The sequence below is a fragment of the Anguilla rostrata genome, chromosome 2 (genome assembly GCF_018555375.3).
Source record: "Anguilla rostrata isolate EN2019 chromosome 2, ASM1855537v3, whole genome shotgun sequence".
Taxonomy (NCBI): Eukaryota; Metazoa; Chordata; class Actinopteri; order Anguilliformes; family Anguillidae; genus Anguilla; species Anguilla rostrata.
Window position 1 is genome coordinate 53,962,006 of NC_057934.1, and position 15,524 is coordinate 53,977,529.

General features: G+C 49.1%; 1 protein-coding gene across 9 annotated transcripts in view; it reads left to right on the plus strand.

Annotated features, from left to right (window-relative positions):
• The window catches only part of rbfox3a (RNA binding fox-1 homolog 3a), a 549,809-nt gene that overhangs the window by 384,519 nt on the left and 149,766 nt on the right, over positions 1-15,524 (plus strand). For 8 of the 9 annotated variants that reach the window (XM_064323100.1, XM_064323093.1, XM_064323094.1 and 5 more), the window contains one exon: positions 6,791-6,912. In XM_064323100.1, coding sequence (XP_064179170.1) covers positions 6,791-6,912 — 122 coding nt within the window. Of the gene's footprint in view, positions 1-6,786; positions 6,913-11,614; positions 12,363-15,524 lie in introns of those variants that run through there. The other variant, XM_064323102.1, reaches the window with a different exon arrangement.

The following is a 15,524-nucleotide window of genomic DNA, read 5'->3' on the forward strand; positions in this document are numbered from 1 at the left end:
GTCCTTCCCCCGGTGGGAGCCACGGCTTGTTTGTGCAGAGGTCCTCCCTGACCCCTGGCTTGTTAAGAGAACGCTTCCGTGTGGCCGGTTCACAGGAGAACACGGGTTCCGAGGTCAGGGCCAATCAATCCGCTTTGATCTTTAATATACCCCCCTCTCTACTTCTCAATTATACCTCCTGCACCGGATTTCCAATACGAGCCGCCCGCGGGCACGGGAGCCCTTAAAAGGCTGCTTGTATTGGCTCCCGCGCTCCCACAGGACGGGGCGGACGGGGAGGATTCAATCTGCACAGCAGAGGTGCGGGAGGCGGTGTGCGGCTGCACCGTCTCCTCTGTGAGGCCCATCAAATATGCATGCGTGAGCAGAAGCAGGCCAACGCACACGCACACGCGCACTCTGAGCAACGGCTACGCAAACACACGGAAGACCCACACACACACACACACACACACTGTGTCGTGCAGGTACACACAAGCACGCTCACACACAAGCACCCGAAGCCGCTGGCGCAGATATCGGACTGCTTTTCGCTCGATCCACTGCGGCAGTCCAACAGTCAACCACTTATTCACAATTTATTCAGTTTTGCCATTTTTTCAAGGATTTTCATCATGCATCCATTTTAATAATGCAATATTCTCTGCTTTTAAATTCAGGGAAATTGAATTAGAACATGCTATCAATAAATAAGAACAAAGAGCATGTTGTGCAGTCCTTTGTGAATAGACATTAAAACCCTCCGATTATTTGAATTTTCCCTAACCTAAATCAGCATAATTTAACCGTTCAAATTTTTACTGTAAATTGAAGCACTAAATCTGAATGGATAATTTAACATGCTTATGGTAATTTAATTGTTTTACAGTTAGCTGGCTTTGTAGTGCTTAGTTAAAGAAATAAATAAATAATGGCGGTGTCGCTGGAACAAAGCTCCGGCAGATTCCGGAAGATTTGCTCGCCCTCGGGAATAGCCGCAGAGCTGGTGTTGACAAAACAGAGCCAACAAAGAGCGAGCGGCAAGCTCCAGTCTCGCGGAAGAGAAAGGGCTCTCGACCGCGCGGGCCCAGATATAGCATCCGCATCGCGCTGTTTTTGATTTTTCGTTCTGCCGTCCTTATACAATATTAATTAATGAAGCCCATTTAAGAATCACTTTGATGTGCGGCAATACAAAGACGTACTTGAGAACGGTTATCGCTGTTATTCTTATCTCTGTTACGTAGCTGGCCCGGCACAGGGATGCCTGCAGCAGCACAGAGTACTCTCTGGGGAGTGCCGTGTCTGGGTTTTTGTGGAGACGCAAGCTTGCGCTCAGATGACTCCTTTCCCGTGTGACTCCGCGGGTGCGCGCACCTCTTGAGCCGCTAGGTCTCCGCTCTCGGCCCTTCTTCCTGGAGAGACCCCCCGCTGTGGAACGTCCCTCTCGGTGGACGGGCACAGGCCACGCAGGGAGAGGGACGGTTGTGTTGGTGCTCTGTGCTGGCTGATGAGGGCGCGGCTGTTTGGGATTTTGGTGGCGGATCAAAGGGCCATCTCGTTTGGACTGGCCGGTGTGCTAAACTGACAGCAACCGAGAGCCCGAAACTATCCAGCTGTCTCCAGTGACGTGCCAAGCGGGATGAGCCGGAATTGGGGCTGGGTGGGGGGTGGGAGTAGATTTCGGAGAGGAAGGGTTATTGAAACGCCCCCCCCCCCCCGTCCTGTTTCCAGGCTGCGCAGTGGATATGTGCTAATGATCCCCCTCCCGAGTCGGCACTGGGCTTTGAGTGGTCTGCTCTACTGGGGATTTTCCAGCAGGTCCAGGTAGCTGTGATTGCTTTTTAATGTGTGGCTCCTGGCCAATGGGAGCGGGATTTTCATCAAGTATGACTGCAGAAATATTAAACTAGCCTGGGATTATTTTTCAGTCACAGTCCATTAAACAGTGGGAAGCAGAGCCAGAGCGCGCTCTTGCCTGCACAAGTTTACCCAATTAGGGCTTTAATTTTTTATTAATACAGTGCAATGTTAAATAAACATGCAAACAGCTTTCGTGGTGTATGCCAATTAAATGCTGTTTTATTTGACTGCCACTTTAATCAGTTTTTATTTTCCTACTTGGTGCACTGGGGAGGATATGGAGTTTAATTAAATTGTATTACTCTGCATTTCCTGTCAAGGCCGTTTATGATTTTGAAGTAATCTATAAGGACACTGGGCATTGATTTACCCATAAATTAATAAATTATGCTGGACTATACCATCAGAACAGCTCGCACAAGAGAAGCGTAAAACAAACCGGCAGAAACAAAGAAATGAGCGGAAGAAACCAGACGTATTTTACGATTTGCCAAAACCTGTCGTCATCCCCACAAATAAAAAATTTTCTCCTCTGTTGTAGAAAAAAAAAGAAAAGGAAAAAAGTTTCAGGAGCTCATTTCGCGGGATTTTATTGCCGTCTGGATTCCATCAATATTGCCGTGCGCTTGATTTTTAATTTGGGTGTCGGGGCCTCTGCGTGTTCAGGACTCTGCTGATGACACTGTGTCTGCGCAGCGGCCTCGTCAATGGCCCAGCCGCGTGCAGAACGCCAGCCCGCCCCCGACTGCCCCGCTCTGCCGAGCGTTAGCGAGCCCGGGCTGGTCCGCGCCGCCGCCGCCGCGGCCGCGCGCGGGGATCAGACGCTGGATTCCGCGCAGAAATATGAAAATGTCCGCTCCAGACCCCGGGTCCTCATCATGCTTCATAATTTCTCGTCACGGGTCGGATTCCGTGTTATTCCGCGTCCATGGAGTCACGGCAGCGGGTTTCTCTCGCGTATAAACGGCTCCCCATAAAGTGTGCCAGTACTGGTGACAGGCAGGGCGGAGGAGGGCCAGTGGTCCCTCACAGGGCTAAGTAGACACTTCTGTTATTGCACCTCTCGACAAGCATTATTAGCGTTGGCGCCCTCTTCATCAGCTGTGTTTTTCTAAGGGCTGATGGAGGCGCGGGCTAGTTATTAATGCTGCGGATCCCTTGCAGCTATGTCTGGTGCCATAGAGCCGAGCAGTATTAATCAGCCCCGGTGAATGAACTGCTCTCCAATGGGAGATGATTAACTTGTGGTGGGGGCAGTGTTTAAGAAGGCAGAGTCACACAGTATTTTATAAAGAGGTTGCGGATGACTCCTGGGGAATGTGTAATGAATTCATTGTTGGAGACCCTAAAGAAGAGGCAGGAGGAAGCAGAGGTTTTAACTTGGGGGCAGCCGGGGCGTTTTCGCCCTCCGTGGCGGGCTGGGCTGGCCTGATTGATGCCCTGGCATGGGTGTAGGGTGGCAGCCATATGGAGGCGCTGGTAGCGCCGCTGCGTTTGGGTTGGAACGAGGTCCCGACATCATCGCCCCACAGAGCGGAGCGAGAACTGGGCCCGTCTGACTCCTGTCAGAACCCTGCCAGACCGGGCGCGTGGCAGACGGTAAATAACGTCATGTGACCGCAGCATTCCGGGATCCGAGAGCCAGGTCCTGAGGAAAGACTCCCCTGCCCTACTGAAACCAGGACGAGCGGAAACACGCTCGCCCCCTAATCTCTCTAATTCAAATTGACCTTGCTGTAGGACAGAAAAGGTAATAAATTCCCATTTTTTATTCATTTTATTTGCTTTTTTTTTTTTTCCTGATTTTGACACGGTAAGAAAAATGCATACCCGCCTGCCTGGCGGAACACCTCCATCGTCATGGTTATGAGACTAAAAGCCAGGATTGGTGTAAACGTGGCCGCGGGCCGGAAGGTTCCGCGTGTAGCCGAGTGAAATGTGTTTTATGCCGTAATCTCAATCAGTCGGTGGGGGGGCGAGGCGAGGGGGAAGGCGAGGGGCCGCGCGCGGTTTACGGCTCCCCGGCAGAAGAGCACGGCGCGGAACTCAGCGCTTTAAGGACCAGATAAAAAGGCAGGCAGATCCGGGTTAGGAGCTGCGCGGTTCTGCCCCCCTCAGCTGCAGGCTGCGCTGTTGTTTTAAATGCTTCTGTCTTTTACTGCTCTCTGTGCCTCGCAGGCTTTTGGGTTTTAAAAAAAAAAAGAGGGAGAAAAAAACGAGGCAGGTAAATGGCGGGGCAGCGAGCGCGGCTTTAATAACATGTGGCAGAGGCTAAACGTAGCCTTCTGCGGTAATATAGACAGACAGCCTTCCTCGGCTCGGCCCCCGCCACTTCCATCCCTTCAGCCCCCCCCCGCCCCCCTCTCTGTCACAGGGCCTGAATTATTAAAAGTGTTGTTTTTCCTTATTGCTTGGCTGCAAAGTGCCGGGTTGTTGGGATCGGGCTGCGTTCTTAAGCAGTGTGTGTAACCCTCCCAGCCTCTCCCTGGATGAGGGAGAGCGGTGACCCTCTGCGTGTCTGAGCGTCTGCTACACACCCAAAAAAAAAAACACACACACACAGCTGTAAACAGTCTCTCCTCCCTTCCACTGTCGACACTCTTATTCCGTTCCACTTTTCTCCCCTGTGAAGGGGCTCCACCTTATAAAACCTACAATGGCTGGCTTGTGCGGAGATACCAATGTGCTCGTCTGTGGTGTACACTACTTAGGAATCAATCCGCTTTCCATGTTTGTCTCTCTTCTAACATTTCTCTACATTTCTGACCTTATAAATCGTGTGCTTTCCGGATGGCTAATAAGGATATGCGTGTTTCTCTTTTTTGTTTATGTCTTTTATTAGAGCTGCTATCGTGCAGTCTGTAACTGGAGAGCGATGCGACCGCGATGCCCACAGCAGTTTTGTTTTTTCCCGCAGACAGATCCTCCTGTAATGCGCTTGCAAGCGAACGCCCTGGTATCTCACTTACGTGGGCACTACTCCGAGCAGACGTTCGCTGAAAGGTTGACACGGACACAGCGATGGCAGATTAGGAGACGATGATGCCACCGCCGTCTCCACCCGCGATGTTACTTCCCCTGCTTATTAAACCGAAAATACCCCCCCCCCCCCCCGGCGCGCATGTTTACGACAACTTTGACATTTTGCTCAGTTTAAAGCTCCTGTCAAATCCCCCCAAACTGGGGAGAAAAAGCGAATCAAAGAGCGGGATAATAAAAGCGCTGTGAAGCCCGGCGAGCCGCCCGCCGCCGCCGCCACGGACTCGCCGCCCGCCGCCCGCGCATCACAATCCCGCTCTCAATAATTAATCACAGGCTGAGCGCCCCGCGCCTCCCGGCTGAGGATGAAGAGCGCCGCTCGTCTTCGGAGGGAGCCTTCACAAACCAAGGTGCCCACTCCGGCTTCCCCATTCGCCGACGAGGCGACGCTTAATCACACGTTAAAGACGCGGAGGAGCGCGGCTAAATGTGTTCTCGGTAAATAATGCATTCTCTTTTTTACCGCGGTAAAAGGAGATCTTTTATTTTTAATCACTGTTGCCGAAAGAAACGCGCTCAGCTGCTTACTGTCTGCTGGCTCGCAATAAGCCCACCCTCCCGTTCCATTAAACCTGAAAAGAAACGTGAAAAAAAAGCCTGCCATTTTATTCACCTCTAATTAGAGTAAAATGGTGTTATTTTTGAATCCAAACTAGCCGCACGTGTCACGCTCGGTGGGGGGATGGACGTGGCTTGATGGTGTATCAGCGTGTAATTTCGCTGCTCCAATTCACTGGAGCCGGGCCTTTCCAATTAATATTCATCTAGTCATTTGAAATGATATCAGCAGTAGGAGCTCATCGAGTGTGAACCCAGGGCTTCCCAGTCATGCCCGAAGAGGCTGCGGATAGCAGCAGCCATAAACAATCAAGCCGTAGCAGTGCCCTCACGCCAGCCCCATTAATAACAGTAATACACGCGCCGCGCCGCGGCCACAAAGAGCACGAGTGACATTTTAATGGGGCTTCTCACTTTTGTTTTTCAGTAATGAACGCGTTGCTCACCACTGCCGGTCTCGCACACGCCACCTTCGCGCCTTCCTTTTGTTCCAGAGCACAGTGCGCTTTTTTTAATAATAATTTATTTTAAAATATTTCTATTTATTTTATTTTTTAAATCTTTGCTTTGCTGGACCCGATGGCCGTTGCGTCTTGCCGTTGCCCTGCGGTTCGAGGCGTGGCGCCGCCTGCAGGTGGAGCGGGAGCGGTGCGGCGTGGCGTTCCTGGAGTGAAGCGCCTCGCCTGGTTTCCAGTGTGCCGTATCGGGATCAGAGATGTCGGGCTCTGATTTCTCCAGCGGGCCGAGCCGGCGGCCCGTGCTGGTGTCGTGGCGGAGGGGGGGGGGGGGGGTTGTCGTCTGAAGGCCGGTGGCGGTGGCGGTGGCGGTGGCCGGCGCCGGAGGGAGAGAGGAGCCGCTCGCCCGGCGGCTTTGTTGTGCGCGCGGCCGAAGGCAAGGCCGACCGGCGGCTGTGATCAACCGCCAGGCCAGTTTCACTCGGGGGACGGCGCAATCAAAGAGCAGACAGGCCCTGCTCGGGATTGTCACAGACCACCTCTCCGCTCGCCCAAACTCCAGGCCTGCTTTAATTCTGCTCCGCTCCTGCTGTGGAATTATTCACCGAGTGGAGAAGGTTGTTTTGGTGTCTGTTTGTGTTGGCTGTGTTTGCCCGTGTTGGTCCAGGATGGTTCAGCTGCAGTTTAGTGCATTATGATGAGCTGGGAATGCCTCTCCTTTTAGCGTATGTGAAAATGATACTGTGTTTTGACTGATGTGTACATTTTTGAATTTTGCGACTCTTCCCAGCGGTCCAGAGGCAGTTTGACTCCGAGCTCGCTCGACTCACCAAGATGCCGAGTTTCTCCCTCCCTAGTTTTGACGCGCTCTCTTTTCATCTTTGTCTCACCTGCAGAAAGCAAGCCAGGAAACGGGTTGTGCAAATCTGGAACCATTGCTCTCTTTGGAAACGTGGTGTACAGTGGGCTGCTGAACGAGCACTTCTGGCATTTTGGGGTGCCCCTCGTCACGAGACTGGTGAGTACCGCGGTCTTCTGGGTGAACTTACCGTACTTTAGCGCCTCCGGCTTTCTGCGCCGTTCCGAGCCGAGCCGAGCCGAGCCGAGCTGAGATGATCCCGTCAGGCGGTCTCTGCCGGGACAGCGGGTGCTGGTGTGTTTTCATTGTTTGCTTTGAGCTCCGTTTTTGGCGTCTGTGATTTGGCGGCATCCTCCGTGTGCATCGACGCGGCGCAGAGAATGCCCAGTCGGTCGCTTTGTTTGCAGCTTTTCGTTTCGCCCCTTGGACTGTGGAATAAAGGCTCTGAGAACGTAAGTGAGGTAGCTTGGCTGAACGCGGGTGAGGACGTTAAGCGGGTCCTTAGCGGCACTGCTGCAGGTGTTAGGCAGTGGAGAGGCGGTGTGAGGGGTGTGGCCAGTCTTATCGTCTCATCCGAAATCCAGCGGATAAAAATCACACTGTGACTCACAAGCCTACTCATTCCCACTGAATGAGTCTTTCAGACAAAAAAACTCTCTAAATAATGCATTGAATTTAGATGCATGTGCACAAACTGTTTGAAAATGAGTTGCTCATAATTACATTTTAATTAAACACTATAATCTTACCACATGTCAGTGCCTAATTACACATTTCAGTGTTATTAAGAATTAATAAATGTTGATGTGGTGTCTATGTCTAATTGTGGCAGGCAGAATTCTGGTGCTGGCAATAGACCCAGATGCAATCTCAGAACCTAAAGGGCATCAGGAGTCAAGCAAATAAATTACTGTGGACATTATACTTTTAAAAATGCAAAACATCATTTATTGATTCAGCGTTTTCATTGTAATGTCATGCATATGTAACTGCTCCTTGTTCAATAAGTAATTTTGAAAAGTCGTGGCGTACATAAATAAGAAGGTCTACCTGCACTGCCGTTCGTGTCGCTTGGAATCGCCATGGAAATAACATTTACTGAAAAGGAAAAAGAGAAGTCTCTAATTCCTCACCTTATAAGTATGTTCAACCTCAATCACAGGTTTCTTACATCTAAACGATCCAAAGTGTCAGCACTTTAGATGTCTTAGAATTATTTCAATTTTTTTTTATTTCTAAAAATACCAGCACGCAAGTACACACACACACCACATGTTGCATGATTCATAACGCAGCGCAGCTGTTGAGGTGTAGCCTTTGAAAGAGGAGGAAATGACAGAGCCATCAAAGCCAACAGCTGTCACTGCTGTGGTTCTCATTTTAATATTTAAAAAGCTGTTTTGTTCATTGAAAAAAAAAAAAGATATTCCATATCTGATCTGTTCTTTTCCATGGAATGAGAAATAGCGTGCCAGTCCATGTGTGTATGCACGTATGCACTATTTATGAATAAATGAATTGAATTGCTTAAAACTTTAAAAATAGAATAATAGTCATTGTGGCTTACAAGGCCTCAAAATGGTGCTAATCATCAAGAATTCACAATTTTTTTCCACCATATGGTTAAGGGGAGGGGGGGTGGGGTGGTGGAGAGAGGGACCTTGGCTTACATAGTACCAAACAAATGTTATTTCTTGACTGAAGGAGGGTATTTGTTTTTTAATTTGTTTTCTTGCATCTCCAAGTCCTAATGTAAATGTAAATACTACAGGAAAGATGAGCGAATCAGAAAGTGAGCACGCTCTGCCCTCCATGAACTCTGCCCAACATGTGACCGATGGGCGGAGCCAGGCCCTCTCCACGGCAGCCCCATAAGGGCGCCTGTTTCTGACGAGGAAGTCCGAGGATTCATTTCCTGTTTATCTAAACAAGGATAACCGTTTGTCTAGAAAAAATACAAATAAATAGCGATAAACTAAAAATACACTGTTGCCTAGGAACGTGGCGCTGTAGCCCGAGTGAAGAACTTAACGCTTGACGTAATCAGCGAGCACACTAATGAGGAGCCGGCCCTGCGTGGCGGCTGTGTTGTGCTGCAGCTGTCTGCGGGCCTGTGCGGTTGAGATGGTGATGTAACGTCGCCGTGTGCAGTTGGGTTAGAAGAATGCGGGCTTGTTACGAGGGGCGCTGTGTACACTTCCCCAGCTCCCTCCTGACAGCAGCGGGGCTGTAATCACGCTCTCCGCCGGGCTGGGCTCCCGAGCGCTGTCCACACACGCAGACAAACCCCCTCTTCATTACTACATACCCCCTCGTTACCGCCGCCAGGGGCTCGGGGGGGGGGGAGCGCACCAAGGACAGGTCAAACACACGCACCGAAAAATAAACAGGCGTTTGGATTGATAAGACCCTTTGTTATGCAGCACGTGTATCGTACCAAACGTATCGTTTTTTTCCCCCCGCTTTGTTTGACAGGTCATTTCCAGTATTGTTTGTCTTTTAAATAGTAGACAGAATAATTGAAATTGTGGCGGAGAACCTTGAATTTAACCAATTAGCCATTGTAACGAATGTGCTTCCCTCTTGTGGGTTAGCTGTAAAGATCTATGCTGTGCTTGTTTAACTGTGCTTTTTGCACTACTGGGTAGCTACCAAAACACATAATCTTACCCGATTGGTCCTTTTAAGAATGAAATAAATAAAATGCGGAGAGCTTGCGTTATTTCCAAGGCCCACTGTGTTTTCTGCCAATATGGTGTCCCAGATGTGTTCACCTGCCGCTTGCCAACAGTATCTCCTAATTAAGAGAGGCCAGAGGAAGACCCTGCTCTCCATGGGTCTGGAGAATATCCCCCTGTCCTACCTCTATCCAGCCTGGCCCATTTAAAGAAGCTTTTTTTTTTATTATTTTTACTTGATCATGTGACAGTATTTGCCAAGAGGCAAGGACTGAAGCCAGACCCAGTCTTACAGGGGAATGACCGAGGACAGGCACGGGCTTGGCCACGTTCCTCCGTCAGCATTTTTAGCATTAGGCCACGCTAACCGCTAACGTTCTAGCTCACCGGAAGCTTACCAGAGCTCGTTTTGCACCTCCTCCTGTCAAAGGTGGGTAATTAGCCGCGCGTACTGGCGGAACGCAGCCGCAGAAATGGTCTCGGCGACGAGCCCCTCCCCACGGCGGCCTTCTCTGGCGGCTCGTAGGGGGCGAGCGGGCCGGGCGAGGGCTCGGTGACGCCGCCCCGGTGGGGCTGAGAGCCGGTGAGAAGATCCGGCTAGACTGGGAGACGCGGGCCTCGGCCCGCAGACACCCCCGCCGCGCATCAGCGGGATTAAATATTGAAGAAAAGACCCTGAAATGGGGGAAGAGAACACGACACGGAGCATAACAAATTTATGTCTTTTTACTTTGGCTCCCTTTTTCATTTTAAAAAAGAAGGTTCTCTTCTCTGTAATGGAAAATGACGCCTCTCGGGGCAGCCTCCCGCACGGTGGTTAACCTGAACAAGCCGTACCCACGGCCTCCTGGATTGATGTTGCAGAGAATGCTGGGGAGGAATGATGGTGGAAAGCACAGGAGCAAAAGGGAAAGGGAAAAAGCCCGGCTCGGCCAGATGCTCCGTGTGCCTCTTGTACCAATTTCCTTTTTATTTTCTCTCGCATTGGTAATTGAGGGCTGGGGGTCCCTTTAAAGCAGACAGAATGATTATGTGAGGTTAAAATGGCTTCTGAACTTGTTTCTCTCCTCTACTTTTTTAATCTATGAAAGCCCCTGGTGCCCCACGCATTAGCTCCAGCCTGTGGTGCTTTCTCTCTTTTAGTTATTTATGACGAGGACCTGAAATAGACTTCAGCATTTGATAAAATGTTTTCCTTAATCCGAGTTGCCGGAGAAGTGCATTTCATTTTTATTTCCCATCACAGATTTATGGGGAAGAGAGGCCGTTATTCGCTCTGTGATTGCTAATGTAAATCTATTGAGTCTTGTGGACATAAAAGATATATATGCACACATTATATGTTAATACAAACACAGAGAGAGATGGTGCAAATACAATGTGGAGAAATATTGGCCATTACTAAAATGAAGAGCTTGTTTGTGATGCATTTGTGTTGATTGGGGGTCAGAATTGAATATGTAAAAGCCCCAACGAACACATTGCGTACAGTCTCTTTGTTAAGGAAAGCTGCAAATTGTCCATTAGTTCCTATGTGCGCCTATCAGGCTTATTGGCACATATAATGCCCTTCTGATAGATCACCCTGCGCTCTGATCAGGAAAGGGGACGCAAAGCAGTTCCCTGCTCTGTTAGCTCTCCTCATCCTGCTCTGCGGCCAGCAAAGGGTTAATATTTAAAAGCGAGAGCTCTAGTCGCGTATTGACAATACGGTTTGAAAATTGCTGAGGCAGGCTGGATGTTACAAGCCTGTCTACACCCCCTTTTCTGTACCAGCCATCCACTCCTGGATCACAAACACACCAGTGCACACGCGTATCGAGACACACAAACACATTTTCGCACTCACACAAACTCCTCTCCCGTCCCTCCTCTGCCCTTATGATCCATACCTACCCACCGCACAGACCTGTCAACCTATTCCCTCAGCATTTCACCGCCTCCTGATTGGTCACGGCACTCTACGGCTGAAACCGGCGAGCCCGTTCCCCACACGCTCCCGCGTCCACCAGCTCTCTGCCTCTGCAGTGGGGGGAGAAAAAAAGAGGGAAAAAAAGAACGAGAAAGAAAATTATCTGCTCTTCCTTGTTGCTCCAGTATCTCGTTTTCTTCCCGAGTTTTATTACATCTGTTTTGTTTGTGTTGTTTTTTTTTTTCCTTCCTGTGTCTGGAACAACTTAAAGTACTGCATCTCGGCGCAGGAGGTAAACTGCTCTTCTCACCCCGCTTTGGAGAAACAGCCACCCCTGACAGCAGCAACAGCAGCAGCAGCAACAAAGGAAACACCTTCCCCCCCTTTGGATCTCGAATCGTACCGTACCGTCTGCTGGATCCGGGGCAGCTCGCTCCTTTCTGCAGAGGGGATACAGCTCCAGTGGAGGAATGCTGGAGACAGCTGCCAAGTGCCGACGGTTCCCGCTCTAGTTGAGCTCCAGTACTCCACCGTACTGTACTGACTGATTTAAGATTCACCAATAAGGGGCAGAAGAAACGGAGACAGAGGGAGGGAGAGAGAGAGAGAGAGAGAGAGTGTGTGAGAGAGAGAGAGAGCGAGGGAGAGGGCGAGGGAATCTAAGTGAGTATTGAGGGAAGGAAAGGGTGGAAAGTAAGAGCAGAAAAAGAGAGGAGGTAACAACGCCTTCCAGCCTTCTCTCTCTCTTTCCCTGTGGCAGAATAAAGAGGAGGTTTTTAAAAATTAAGGGAAAAAGGAGACGGCAGAAACAGTGGAGAGACTGAGAAAAATAAGTCGCGCCTGAGCAAACGGTTTTGTGGAGCGGGGCTGACCAGGAGGAAGAAGGGCTCCTGAAAGAGATTGATTAACGGACTCTCCTCCCGCCGATCACGCTGGCCAGACCGGACCCTCTGCTCTCCCCCGCCTTCCGCCTGCACGCACTCACCTGCCCTGTGTCCGAAATGATGATGTATTTTTGGGTGAGTACTCCTCCCTGCGGGGTTGCCTGCTCGCCTTGGTACGGTCTTCCTCAGCTGCGCGGCTGGAGCGGCCGAAGTTGTGGAAGGGGGAGTGGACTCGGGGCTTCACATTGTGCAGACGAACCCCCAGCAGTTCCGGGGGTCTCGGCAGTTATTTTGCCTCAGCCTTTCGCCGGGCGCGTTTTCTGTCGCGCAGCCGGTTCTGTTTGTCCGCACCCTGTACCGCGTGCGGTTTACCTTGCGCGCCGCGACTCCACATTTCACTTTGTTCGGCTAAAAAAAAAAATTAACAAAAAAAAAAAAAAACAAACGGAAAAGGTGCAAATTTCGCTGAATTGTTGAAAAGCTGCGCTGTATTGATGTACGCGCAGGTCACGTGACCACGCTCTGCAGAGGCCTGTCCGTTTCTGGCCTCAGAGGACATCAGCTGAACTTTATGAGAGGGATGTTGAGGACACAGGACACATTCTGGTGCAAGTATTTACACATATGCTACCCTGCCAAGCCTCTTTCACTTATGCTAATATAACAAATTATCTATAGCGTGGCAGTGAAATCACACAGAATTACAATTTATCTATAGGATGGCAGTGAAATCACACAGAATTACTACTGTTATTATTATTATTATTATTATTGTTATTATGTTCTACTATTAATAATCTTAGAATCATGTTGTATTCTGTTTTATTTTATTGAGTTGCTGCTGTACTTTTATTGGTAAGACTTGCTGATTCCCCATTTTTATGGAAGCGGTTGAGTGTGGGAAGGCTCTTGAGTGGATGGAGACTTACAGATATGTTCTGTACTAATCGTGTGGTTACTTGCATATTCACCTGCATTCATCTGGCTCAGTAGTTCAGATCAGCCATTAAAACACCCACCGCAATTTAAAGCAATTTCCTCGAATCCATCTATTTCCTTAAAAAAGAATGACCTTTGCAGTGTATATAATGTTTGAATCGCACTGGCTATACCTATGAGTAATGATTGGTTTAGAAAATATTACCCGTTGAAAGTCGGTACATTCAGACATAACACAAGTAGAGGGTCCAAAGCAGTCAGGGGTGGGCAAGTTTGCATTCTGAGTCAGAACCAGCTTCCAAGAATCAGAGAATGGCACTTTACCTGGATTGCCCCATCGAAAAAACAGCTTCGTAAATGAGTTTCAGAAAGTGTAGGAGGCTTTGGATAAAAGCATCCACCAAACCCATGAATAATAAAGCAGTGGAAGTGTGCTTTTACCACTCGGCATGGAGACCCTCAAACAGGTGGCACGCCGTCCAATCCTCCCCAGCACTTCCACACGCCTCCCCCTGGCATCGGCCGGTCTCAGACAGCGGCAGGAGCTCTCTGTCAGAGCGCAGATGAAAAGTGTTCTCTCGTATATGTGGCAACCAGGATTTAATGATCGTCAGAAAGCAATCTCTCATCTTTGAGCTAGCAGGCCTCTTTGATAGCGCGGGCCGCACATTAATCATTCCCCTTCATCGCTGTATCTCATCTGCCGGAGCGCACCTTGTCGGCCGCGCTGCCGCACGCTGGGAGACCAGCCGGTCCGTATGGCGCCGCGGCCCGCGCGCTCGATTGTTGTGATCTGCACTGAGCTAAACTAATCTGGAGGAGCGGACTCGCAGGGCATTTAGCGCTGTGGAGTACGCGGTTGAGGATCTGGAGGGGGCACGTGCGCCGATTCGCTGGGCCTCTGCTGGGAGTGTTCCTGGGACCCGCGCTGTCAGGAAACACCTTACAGCGGCTGAATTTATTCTGCTCATCGGCACATTCCTCAGCCCCAAATGTGTGAGTCTGGAGAAATGGGGGGTTTTTTCCCCCCCAAAATGGAGGGAGCACTGAGGTAGTAGCACCGTTCGGGAAAGAGATGATGACTCGGGGTTCTCTCCGCATATGTGCACGAGGTCATTAGTGTTAATTATTCATGTCGTACAACTGTGGAGAAACAGGGGAATTGGCTGATGGTATCATAGCTGTTCCTTGTCTTCGGAAAAAGGAGGAAAGAGAGGAGGATTGCGGATGTTTCCATCCTCTTCTGTGTCAGTAAGCAAATGAATAATTGAGTATCATGTGCAGTGCAGGGGACTTTTTTCTGAGGGAGAGTGCTTTACTCTGTAACATGGGAGAGGTAAAGTACTGGGCTCAACTCGAGCATGCCGCTGGACCCAGTTTCAGCTCTTATCCACATGCTTACCCCGTATATGTCATATACGCCACTCTGTCACTGGTCCTCTCCTTTGGGCTTCATGGCACCTCACCACAGTCACAGCCATGAGAGGCTGTCTGTGTGACACATCTGCACCTGCAGAAATGCTTGTAATCCTCGGGTGAGAAAGACACAAATGCCACAGTTTGGGGGTTTGTACACACAGTGAAACCTATACAGTCATTCATTGAAAGCTTGGATTTTATTGCCTAATTAAGGGGCTCATGGATTAAAATGATGCAAAATTTACGACTGACAAAATGTGCTGCCGTGGTGGTTTCGGTGCTTGCAATGGCACTTTTGATTTTAAAAAGACTATATTAGGTTTTAAGTTAAGTCTAGGTTTTAGGACACTCCACAAATTGTTAAAATTACAAATATACTGACCAAATTAATGCATATACCATACCATAGGCCAGCAATCTTGTCTAAACAAAGCTTCAGCAATCTTTCAGCTATTTTACAGCTTTAGGACAAGCTTGCAATCTGACTCTCAATCATGCCTCATGCATTTGGGGCAGGACTGCTCCTTTGCCCCTCTGAATTAAGCAGAGTCTCTATGAGTTCTGCTCAGATAACATACAGTAGGAGTTGTGTGCTCGTCTGATCTTAATTTTCATTTCAAGTGTGAAAGTCAGGAAATGTGAGAAGATGACTATAATACAAGCAAATAGTAATGTCAAAGCGACTGGAGAATATTGTCAATGAAAATGGAGATATTGTCAATGCTGGAATTACAGCAGTGGACAGTATCCAGTACAAAAAAATTACTGGTAACCTGTGGTTGAGATGATTTTTTATTTTTATCTATTAGTTTTTTTTTTTTGTTGGTATTTTAAAATATGTATTTACTGATACATGATATTATATAATGTCAGTGTTTTTATATAGAGTAATGCTGATATGACGTGTAAAGTTTAATATAGTACAAAGAACACTGAAAA